Source organism: Punctularia strigosozonata, assembly GCF_000264995.1.
Source record: "Punctularia strigosozonata HHB-11173 SS5 unplaced genomic scaffold PUNSTscaffold_5, whole genome shotgun sequence".
NCBI classification, from domain to species: Eukaryota; Fungi; Basidiomycota; class Agaricomycetes; order Corticiales; family Punctulariaceae; genus Punctularia; species Punctularia strigosozonata.
Window position 1 is genome coordinate 693,117 of NW_006767437.1, and position 11,500 is coordinate 704,616.

The 11,500-nt window shown below is 39.0% G+C and overlaps 5 protein-coding genes across 5 annotated transcripts; 4 read left to right on the plus strand and 1 right to left on the minus strand.

Annotated features, from left to right (window-relative positions):
* Positions 1-1,593: 1,593 nt before the first annotated feature.
* Positions 1,594-2,548, plus strand: PUNSTDRAFT_113051 (uncharacterized protein; the record flags this gene model as incomplete). The annotated part of the gene is made up of 2 exons (XM_007382819.1): positions 1,594-2,236; positions 2,490-2,548. 2 exons carry the CDS (start codon positions 1,594-1,596, stop codon positions 2,546-2,548), a joined length of 702 nt encoding a protein of 233 aa, XP_007382881.1.
* Positions 2,549-2,736: 188 nt separating this feature from the next.
* On the plus strand, positions 2,737-3,489 carry PUNSTDRAFT_66678 (uncharacterized protein; the record flags this gene model as incomplete). The annotated part of the gene is made up of 1 exon (XM_007382820.1): positions 2,737-3,489. A coding segment is annotated over one exon (753 nt), but the record flags the coding sequence as incomplete, so codon positions are not given.
* Positions 3,490-3,561: 72 nt separating this feature from the next.
* Positions 3,562-3,855, plus strand: PUNSTDRAFT_34207 (uncharacterized protein; the record flags this gene model as incomplete). Its single annotated transcript, XM_007382821.1, has 1 exon — positions 3,562-3,855. A coding segment is annotated over one exon (294 nt), but the record flags the coding sequence as incomplete, so codon positions are not given.
* A 1,281-nt stretch (positions 3,856-5,136) lies between these two features.
* PUNSTDRAFT_113056 (uncharacterized protein) lies at positions 5,137-6,361 on the plus strand (the record flags this gene model as incomplete). The annotated part of the gene is made up of 3 exons (XM_007382822.1): positions 5,137-6,025; positions 6,059-6,250; positions 6,333-6,361. The coding sequence occupies 3 exons, from the start codon at positions 5,137-5,139 to the stop codon at positions 6,359-6,361; spliced, it is 1,110 nt and encodes a 369-aa protein (XP_007382884.1).
* Positions 6,362-8,276: 1,915 nt separating this feature from the next.
* PUNSTDRAFT_43946 (uncharacterized protein) lies at positions 8,277-9,863 on the minus strand (the record flags this gene model as incomplete). The annotated part of the gene is made up of 4 exons (XM_007382823.1): positions 8,277-8,630; positions 8,892-9,017; positions 9,066-9,444; positions 9,640-9,863. The coding sequence occupies 4 exons, from the start codon at positions 9,861-9,863 to the stop codon at positions 8,277-8,279; spliced, it is 1,083 nt and encodes a 360-aa protein (XP_007382885.1).
* Between the last annotated feature and the right edge of the window lie 1,637 nt (positions 9,864-11,500).

An 11,500-nucleotide genomic window follows, 5' to 3' on the forward strand; every position in this document is an offset into this window, starting at 1 on the left:
TTACCGCCAATACACTTGGTGGGACTAGTGTCTTCATCACGCAGTGGTGTGGTGAGTCTAGTATCTCAATGTTTAAAAACATTTGCATCACCATTATGTGAGGCACCAGTGTTGCCGTGTTATGTGGCGCCAGTGTCGCCCTGGTATATGGCACCAGTGTTGCCGTGGTATGAGGCGCCAGTGTCGCCATGTTATGTGAGATTGATGTACTGTTTATATGTTGTGCTGGTATGGTTGTGGAATGTGGTATCAGTTTCACTGTTGTATGAGTTGTTAAGGTGGGCATGTTATAGGGCACGAATATTCTCGTTGAATAAGGTGTCGGTAATGCTGTGGCTTATAACATCAGTATTAATATTGTTAATATCAGCATGGTGGAAATTGACAGCATTACTATTTATGGCATATGAGGTATCATCAAGCCTGTTGAAATATATAGTGTCATTGTCTTTGTGGTATAAGGTGTTATCATTATTATTATATAGGATATTTTTGTTGTTGTTTTGTATGATATCGGTGCTATTACCAGTGATAGTGCATGTACTGTTGTCAGTTGTATGGTTGTTTATCTGGGTCGGTCAATTAGAACGTAAATATAATGAAGTGGATATATATCTATATAATAATCATGCAATATCAATTTATAAGCATCCTGTGTTTTATATGCTTGGAGGTGGACATTCAAAAACCTTTGTTGACTATGACTATATCAAAAAGTTTACAATAGTGCTAGGATGGAAATTTGAGCAGTCACCACCTGATATAAAATGGGAGTATGTTGGTCAGTTCACATCAGAGAAACTGATAGCATGTCTGATGGATAGGAGCATTACAGGTCTACAAGCATATGATGTACCCTTACAAGAGTTGTCAGAAATTATTAGTACAAGAGGACTGCGTAGAACAATGATCGATCATCATATTAGGTGCCCTCGTGATGGTCGGACATTAGAAACCATGAAAGAGTTGTTAAAGAATCACATATGTGATACAACATGCCAAAGTACATTTGTTGTAATCAAAGAAGTTCCAAGGAAATCACAAAATATGTCAGTAAAACCCTCTGTAAATATACAAGAGTCAACTAATCAAACATGTGATTTTCCACCGAGACCTCATGATGTAAGGCAAATACACGAAATAGTATCACAGTTTACGAAGCGTGTGTCTGCAGAACATATTCTTGAAGATGCATGTAGTATATGTGGTGAACTAACAGTAGAAAGTACCATGCAACATATACGTAGATCTGCAGTAAATTTGGATTGTTTATGTCGAGCCACTGAAAGTCGAATAATTTCTGCTCCTCGTAGCTCATTTGAGGAAGATATTCATTATGAAAGCGGACCAGTTTTATGTCATGCTGGAATATATATAGACATCTATACTAGGGAACATATGATGAAGATGTGTTCTACCTGCTATAAATCTGTAGTTGAAAATAATAAGTGTCCAAAGTTAGCATTAGCTAATGGTTTATGGTTGGGAGATGTACCAAGTGAACTGTCAAAACTGAATTTTGTTGAGAAAATGCTTGTGGCTAAATATCGTCACAACATATGTGTGATATCAGTGAAAATGGGACAGCGTAAGATGCGTGCAAATTGTATTATATTTCCACAGCCAACTGTGAAAGTATCATCTGTATTACCGCCTACTAGACGTGAATTAGATGAAGTACTTGCTATTCTGTGGACAGGTCACATTGCTCCAGTACTGGCTGATTTTAAACGAGCACCTGTACTTGTGCGTCAGAAGGTTGTATATGAAGCACTATTATGGTTGAAACTGAATCATCCTGATTATAATGATGTTATTATATCAGAAAATAATCTCTCTGAGTACTCTGACAATATTCCACCTGTTCATATTTCACACTTGCCTACAGAAAATTTGTCAGAACCTCATAATCTCGCTGTTTTTCAGTCTGAAGACGAAATTGCAACTGAAGATGGACCATGTCCATTTGCAGTACATGGTCTTATGGGTGCGGATTTAGAAGAATTAACTGCTGATCAGCAAAAATATATTGCATTACAACATCTACATTCAGGGAATAAGGTTCTTGCTATTGGTCATGGACAGTATCCCATTTCAACTTTTGAAAATCCAAAATATCTAGCAGCAATGTTCCCATGGTTATTTCCCTATGGTTTAGGTGTGATAGGAAATAAGAATATAATAAAGCCTGTATCACGAGATAAGCATGTTGAATGGTTATTAATGTATCATGATCGTAGATTTCAGATTGATGAATATTTCTTGTTTGTAATCTTCAATCAAAATCAAATTATACAGTCTAGTAAAGGTGGTTACTTATTAACAAAGCGGAAGAGTATGCAGTTTCTACCAGAGAAGATCAAAAATATTGATAGCCATGCACTAGATCAAATAATACAACGTGGTAAGGATAATATATACCTGAAACCAGAAAACCCGGCAGAGGCAGCATGTTTTGATATTTTACATGATTTAGATTATGTTTGTAGTCATATTCAGGGCTCTAACATTGGACGAAGACGTATGCGTCAAGAAATTAAGGCCATGATATATGACCGAGGTGCATTTTCATTGTTTATTACCTTTTCACCTGTTGATTTTAAAAATCCTATTTGCTTATATTATGCTGGTATAGAGTTCTCAAGTGAACAGCTTATATATAATCTTCCCGATGTTAGTGATCGGTTAAAATTGATAGCATCTAATCCGGTTGCATGTGCAAGATTTTTCCATCTTATGGTGGATATTTTTATCAACACGTGTCTCTATCCTAGTACAGCTGATTGTGAAGGATTGTTTGGACCAACTGATGGCTATTATGGCACAGTAGAAGCTCAGGGTAGATTATCATTACATTTACATTGTTTGGTTTGGATAAAAAATGCACCTAGTCCTGAGAAACTACGTGAAAAATTAAAGTCTGGTGATCAAAATTTTACAACACAAATTATATCGTGGCTTGAGTCTATATGTCAGGGTGAATATTCTACTGGTACTGAAGCTGATATCGAAGAGTTGATCAAGAGTGATACTGTAAGTAAATCTCATATACTGAGTAAGTTGCCACCTATGCCAGATAGTAATATGACAGATGCAGATATAGCAGATTGGTATCAAAATCTTTGTATAGAGTCTGATGTTATTGCATATCTATCGAATCGTCATAGTTCACAACATGGATATGGATGTCAGACAGCTACTGGTCAATGTAGAGCTAGGTTTCCACGAACCATCTATGATGTTACAACTGTCGATTTATCTGATGGTGCAATAACATTAAAGCATAAAGAGGAATGGCTTAATACATATAATGTGATATTGACTTATTTAATGAGGTGTAATACTGATGTTCTTTCGATGCAGTCAGGTACACAATTAAGAGCTATTATTGCATATGTTACTGATTATATTACTAAGTCTAGCCTCAAAACACATGCATTATTTGATTCAATAAAAATGATATTAGAAAAGTCTGCTGAGACAAGAAAATATGATGATATTGATTGTGGTGATGCACGGAGTATCATTGTGAAGATTGTGAATTCATTAACCTCTAAATATGAAATGGGTGGCCCTTTTATTAGTTCATACTTGCTAAAATTTCCAGATCATTATACAAATTGTATGTTTAAAGTAATCTTTTGGAAACAGTACCTAAAAGTGTTGTTACCTGTAGATAGTGAGAATACTGCTATTGTAGACAATGAAGATGATACTGTACTATTAAATAATGTGGGAGGCAATATTGTAGAAGTATCACCCGTGCATGACTGGATATATCGGCCATCTTTTTTTACATCATACTGTCTTGTTGATTTTCTTAAATGTACTGACAAACATAAAGTACGTAAAAAATGTGATAAAAAATCAACAAATAAGACAGGGAATCTGTATTATTTTTTAGAGGGTCATCCACAGCAGGATACACACACATTACATCATCGTAAGTCACATGAAAGATATATATTGAATTTTATTGAATCTCTTCCTCGACGCGACAAAGGTGATTATGAATTTTATTGTCAATGTATGCTGATGTTATTTTATCCTGGCTGGTACTCAATTAGTGATATTAAAGATCACAGTGTATCTTGGATTGATAAATTTGAGAACTTTTATCTCTCAATGAGTGAAGAACATAAACTTATGATTAATCACTTTAATATATTATATGAATGTTATGATGCTCGAGATGATTTCTCTAAACATGGTCATCAATCTAGTGGTAATGTTAATGTTTCGGCTGATATCTTGGAACAAAGTGCGCAAGAACACCTAGGTACTGAAATGATAGATCATATAAACCTGAGTGAAATGAATCAAGATGAAGTTGTGAATAGTCTTTTGGATATTAATGAACCTCGTACGGCAGTATACGGCATGATGCTGGAAATGGAAAAAATACTACATGCACATAATTGGTTTCGACCAGTAGAAATTCCAAACTATCCAAAAAATACTATTATTCCACGATTTTATCCAGAGATGTATAGGTCCTCTAGTCAATGGGCAGAAATCCTAAGTAATAGTCGTCGTGAGTATATGATGTCAAAGCACCATATTGTGGCAGCTGCTACAGGAAAACATGAACATAAATTAGTTGAAGGTAATCCAAGTCAGAATATTAATGATGGTAAAGTAAGTATAGTAAACCTAAGTGAGCTAGAGAGCGAGAGGAAACCAACTAAGAATGTTGCACAGATTGATATGCAAATTGAAGGTATATCCAGTAAGTTTTCACTGAACGATGAACAGCATCGTGCATTTAATATGATAGTTAAGGGATGTTTAGATGATAAGAAACAGTTATTGATGTATCTAGGGGGGATGGGTGGTACAGGTAAATCACAGGTGTTTAAAGCAGTTACAGCATTTTTTGAAGCCAGAAATGAATCTCATCGATTTGTCCTTATGGCTCCTACTGGTAGTGCAGCAGCAAATATCGGTGGTTCAACATATGCTTCACTTTTAGGTATTGGTAGAGATGAATTCGGATATACATCTACATTATCATTAACCAAGCTTAGGGAAAAAATTGGTAGAGCTGATATATTCTTGATTGACGAAATATCAATGGTAAGTTGTGAACAACTGTTTAAAATATCGTCTCAGTTATCTCGAGCCCGTTCACGTCCGATGGATGCATTTGGTGGATGTAATATGATTTTTGCTGGTGACTTCGCACAATTGAGACCTCCTGGGACAGGACGACCGTTATATGCCGGTAAAAGTCGAAAGACTTCTGGTAGTGTAAAATATAACACCGGTCGAGAAAATACACGTATAGGACAAGCATTATGGTACATGGTCACTGACGTTGTTATTTTGCGCAAAAATATGCGGCAGACAGGAATGAGTGAATTAGATAATCAATATCGAACTGCTCTGGAAAATTTGAGATATAAGGCTTGTACATCTGATGATATCAATTTGATCAAATCTTGTATTGTTGGATATACAAAACATAGTCCTGTTTTAACGGATCAAAAATGGCGCAATGTACCTATTATCACTGCTAGAAATGCTCATCGTGATAAAATTAATGAATTAGGAGCAATTAGATATGCACAGGATCATAAACAAACTCTTATTCACTTCAAGTCTCAAGATCAATTTACTTCTTCTAAAAGGGCAAAAAACTCTCTACAAGAAGAATTGAAATACGATAGATTTTTGATAGATCCTAAACGGTTAAGTAATATATTACATCCAACTATACAAGATGTAGTATGGAAACTTCCACCTTGCTGTACATCACATCATGCTGGTATCCTAAGTCTGTGTATTGGAATGCCTGTGATGCTGAAATATAATGAGGCTACAGAGTTATGTGCCACAAACGGTGCAGAGGCAGTTGTTGTAGGTTGGCAGGAAAATAGCAGTGATGCAGTTTATCCATCTCTTGATACATTATTTGTAGAGCTTAAAAATCCGCCTCGATCACAGCAGTTACCACATCTGCCGCAAAATATTATTCCTATTGTATCTACAACTAAACAGATTACTTGTGAAGTTTTCACTCAACGTAAAATAAAAATTCCTATTGAAAGAAAACAAGTTCAAGTTTTATTGAATTTTGCTATGACAGATTTCTGTTCCCAAGGTAGAACACGACCGATAAATCCTGTTGATCTAACATATTGTAGTGGATTCCAGTCTGTATATACATGCTTATCACGCAGTACATGTTATGATGGCACATTGATATTGCGTAATTTTAATGATGCCCTGCTTACAGGTGGTAGCCCTGGTAATTTGCGCCAAGAATTTCGTAGTCTTGAAATATTAGATCATATTGGCTATCTTCGTTACCATAATAATCTGCATCCTAGTATTCATGGTAACACACGGCATGAATTGATTAAAGCATATCAACAGATATATGGTGAGCGTGCTGTACCATTGGTAGTACATTCTGCATTAAATTGGTCTGAGTGGCCTGATAAAGACTTGAACTTGCCGATATTTCCTGATACCTGGGTTAATTATGTATCTAAGTTACAAGGCAATAAAACTACAGTAGCTGATAGTCAAATTATATCACCAACTACTATACGGAGAGATATAAGTAAAAGTAAACATGAGCTTAGTAAAGATCTGTTAGTATTACCATCTGTGGAACATGAATCAATAGGAAACAATGTTGATATGACTAGAACATACCAGCCAATAGGTTGTAAATGGAATTCTGTTGATTTTTCATGTGCATATGACAGTGTACTATTTATTATATATAACTTATTAGTTGAAGTAGGACATGATACTTTTGTACAATTATGTCCCTCTAATGACACATCGAAGATACTTATGGATGCATTGTCTATAAACTCAAAAAATATAAGAGATATACAACTAGAGCAAGTGCGAGATCAATTGAGAGATCATTTATCTTTGATTAATGATGTTGAATTTCCTAGATATGGACATACTTATTCCTCTGCAGCATCTGTAATGATAAATGTACTTGATAATCAAGTTTCAAATGCTGTACTATCTATGTCTTGTTGTGAATATACAGTTCAACGTGACTGTACAATTGGTATTTGGTATGCTGAGTACAATTTATTATCTGATGTCTTATTAAATGTGTGTACTGATCATCAGATTCATACCTCAGATTGGTTTCGGTTATTATCTGAAAGATATCAACCAAATCATAGGTGTGGTACATGTAATAATCCGATGTTGGGTAAAATTAATCCTTTTCATGCTCCTGGTCTTATGATGATGTGCTTACCTAATCCTAATGAACGATATCCAACATATACTACCGTTATTGATAAAACTATAACATTACATGTTGAATCATCGTTAAGGACATGGCAACTATGTGGGATTATATATTATGGAGGTTATCATTTTACTGCACGATACTTTGATGATATGCAGAATTCATGGTATCATGATGGTGTGAAAGGCACTTTATCTGTGAGAGATAATGATGTGGTTGATTTAAATACTGTTGATAACAGAGATGCTTGTGTTGTTGTTTATAGATTATTAGGTCGTACATAATATAAAGGTAACATTGATTTATTATACCATAAAGCTTATCGAGAAGAACATTCTGACATTTGGGAGGTTTTATAGACTAGGATATCAGATGCTTCTCATGGTTGACAACTCTCAAGGACACTCAGCATATGCAGCTGATGCCTCTAAGGTGTGGCCAGCGCAAACTGTGGTAGACGTGACAAGCCGTGACGTCAGATGACATGTAGCACTCCACAGTGATACAGTGGTCTCGTCGTCGTCTGCCTATCTATCGTCTCAACCGCTCAACAGTGGTTTAATCAATATGAAATGTGTACCAATACACATATATAACAATGAAATACATGCTGTGATGTGTAAGCCATGAATTTGTTTTGGGAGAGGCCTTTCAATGGTCGACAGTGAGACGAGGAACAACAGTGGAGCCCAAACAAGAGTCTTACAACTGTGCCGCTGATGAAAGTCTAGGAGAAAGCCTCAGAGATGGTGCTTGTCAAGCTCTTCCATGATAGAGGCAGGAATCACTCAATGTCCATGATAGTTTTTGACAGCCCAAGCAGCCTGTTTGCCGTTGAGAACCTTTTGATAGCTATTTATGAAACACCGTGCACGGGTAGCATAGCTGGGAGAGAGTATGTGAAATGCTGTTTATAGTCATCAATGATACCATACTGTCGTGTAGCCTCTAAAGGTACTGAGTTCAAGACTTCAATGACATTTTGTTCAAGGTCATCTTCAGATGCTGAACTTGGCAGTAACCGGTACTGCCATTTTGCATGTTCTCAGCATATTTCAATGAAATTCAACTCCGGGTGGAACTTGGGCAGGAATAGAACATGGTATCCTTGTGTCTTGCATATTGATTCAAGCAAACAGTCAACGTGGATGAAGTCCGGTTGAGTGAAGAGCAGACACCGGCAGCAACATTGCTGATTGTCGTTCGGGCATTGAAACCCAGGACATTCTGCCCTGATTTTGTCGGCATCATGGAAGCCGCGTTCTTTGAGCAGTATGGCCATGCCTTTGAATGTCTCGTCGGAGAAGTAGAGGTGCTGTGGTGAGCCATCGGGAAGTCGCACATCCATCATCTGTGCCTTCTCCTTTACAACCTTCCCAGTCTTGCTGTCGTACATTGGCTGGCCTCGTTCATGAAGCTTTGGTCACTCTACACCAAACATTGGCTTTCTGGGTTTTGTCAGATCTTTGGACATTCTTCGGGCAGATAACACGTTATCTGTGCGCTTGAGGTGTGTGGTTCTGTTGTCAAATACAAACACGTGCTCCTCTTTGAGATAATACTCGTTGAGGATATCCAAGGCATCGCAGACTTGTTGGAGTACATCATGGTCTGTGAATCATCCATCGCATGATTTTCCAGCCTTGAACAGCTGCTGTACTGATCTGTCGCCTCCAGGAGATTGCAGCCAACCGTAGTCTGTAGATATGAAGTCAGATACCATTATTGAAGCACCCTTGCCATTAGGCTTGGGTTTTGCGGTCTCCGATTCATGCACCCAGTGGATCTGTCATCGGTCGTGGGCATAAAAGGTCGACTCGTCATGATGCCACACCATGACATGACGCAGTTGCACTCGTTGGTGATCATCTTCTATCTCTTCTATCCCATCGTTCCATGATTGCATATTCAACTCTAACTCTCCATATGCCGGAAGGAACTGACTTTGCCGGTAGTGCACCACATCATCTTGTTCGTGGCCATCCACGTATTGACCCGACGGAGTTTTTTTCCACCGGTATTCCATCATGTGCATCCAATTCTTTGTTGTCGACAGGGAAATCCCCTTTGTGATGCCGTATTTGCCTTGAATCTCGGGAGTATTGATGAAGGACATGACATTCGCTGCACGGACATTGTTACCAAGTCCAAGGGGATGGTCGTGAATTTTGGATGACAAGTCACCCTTCTCTAGTAGCGGCAAGCACCAGGTACTGTAGATATTGTACAGTAGATCATTCTGATCTGCGATAAATCCTTGCAATCATTTCCGGAGATTATCGGCAGTTCTCTTGCCTTTCTGGAAGGCATGGGCTGTTGCCTCAGATGCTCAGCGCCAGGTGAAGGAGTTGAATGTGTCGACATAAATCGAAAGCAACATCTGCATCATTATGAGACGGTTTTGGTACAGGTCATCCCCTTCAAATTGATGATGACCAGCATGACCTTTTGGGCGGGATGGGTGAATTACTTCGTCAAGATCCGCCAATGCCATCTCGGCCACTTCAACCTGCGGGGCAGGCACGTAATATCCTGCCCGCTGAGTTTTGTAGTGCGGCATCGGTGGCAACGTGTAATGATTGATCAAACTTTGTTCATCTCGAGAACCTGGCACATTCTCCCACTGGCACATTTCCCCACTGGCAGTCACTCCTCACGCCACGACCACTGCCTACTCAAGCTGTATGAGCACGTACATCACAATTTGTCTTCACTACGTACCTCAGCCTTGCTCTTGCTGTAGAGAGAAATCTTAACAACTTGGAACTCCAATGTTGTTCATGTGGCCGACCTCATTCTCCTTGTTTGTTCGGGATTTCAGTGGATCCCAGGAGCATGTGAATCCCATTTCCGGCCATGATATGTTCATATAAGATGCCGCTCTATGGTTGTTCTGCAGAGGATGGAGTGCGGGCTGACTTGAAGGTGTGACCTGCTGGAAACTCGGTTCGGTGGACCAAGTTGGCTTTGCCACTTCGTCCAAGGTGTTGTTGAGCTTTTTGTGCATATTCTGTACATGATCAATGGTCCGCGAGACGGCTGTCGGGATCTGTGCACAGTATCAGCCTGATAGCATGCCACAAAGTTGCCGACTTGAAATTGTGTATGCACATCAGACCCCGATTGGCTGACCTCAGTCAATTTACAACCCTTCCTCCATCTCTCACTTGCTATTCCATGGTTTTTGTGATTATGCAGTTGAGCGTGGTTTGCTTTGGACCAACGTCCCATAACTAGTAGTGTTGTAGTTAGTGTTCATCAGACTGTTGTGCCCTTGACTGCATTAATGATCACAACCACAATGTAAACCCTTGAGGGAGTGCTACTCAAGCTCGCACACAACTCGCATCTTATTTTTAAAACCTGTAATCCATGCTACCAGCGTATATCAACAATGTTATGCCCAAAGCTTCATACATTGGTGTACATTGTGGCATGATTAAAGTCATCATGCCCATCGCTCACCGTGACGTGACAACTAGGATCAGGTGATCGTCCACAGTTTGCACTGGTTACACCTTATCATAAGTCAGGTGAAGTTCTGACCTGGAGGGAAGCAGGCTAAGCTTCAATATAACCAGTTCATGTACAACAGGAAGAAGACCATGCAACCAATGATCTTCTCAAAAGATCATCCTGAGGTTACCTTTATTGAGCTTCACGAATAGCTCTTGCATTGTCTTACATAGGTGACTAGTGATCTTTGCCCCCGTGAAATCCTGAATGTGTGCAGTCCAATTGATATGAGGCCCAAGGAGTGGATAATACTAGTTGACATGTATGTGAGGTACCTGTACAGCACCCTGGTGGTTCCAGATCCTTGAACGGATTCCAGTCTGACTTTCATCATTCTTGTTCCTTTTGTCTGACATCACAGTTTCCATTTGTAGTCTTCAGTTTCCTTTCGCTTGCAATTGATCTTTCAGTCCGCGGTTTCCGTCTCTTCTCTAGATATGTTCCCTTTGTATTCCACACGATATATTTAGTCTCCGTACGTTTCCTTTGTGCACCAAATGGTGCTGCCAAACTCTGCATTTCCGACTTCACCATTGTTCTGTCTTATGTACTGAGACTGCTCGAACTATACGGTAGAACTTCAGTTCAAATATCAACTAAGCTTTGCATCCTCTCTCTATGTGGAATCAGAGTGTGTAGTAGCCTAGTGCACCAGCTTTTGGCGTGGCCCGCATCTGTACTTGACCTCACCGAATTTGCTGAACTTACCGGCTTGATGCTGATGGGGTCTCCGACACTTCTCTGACTTATGCA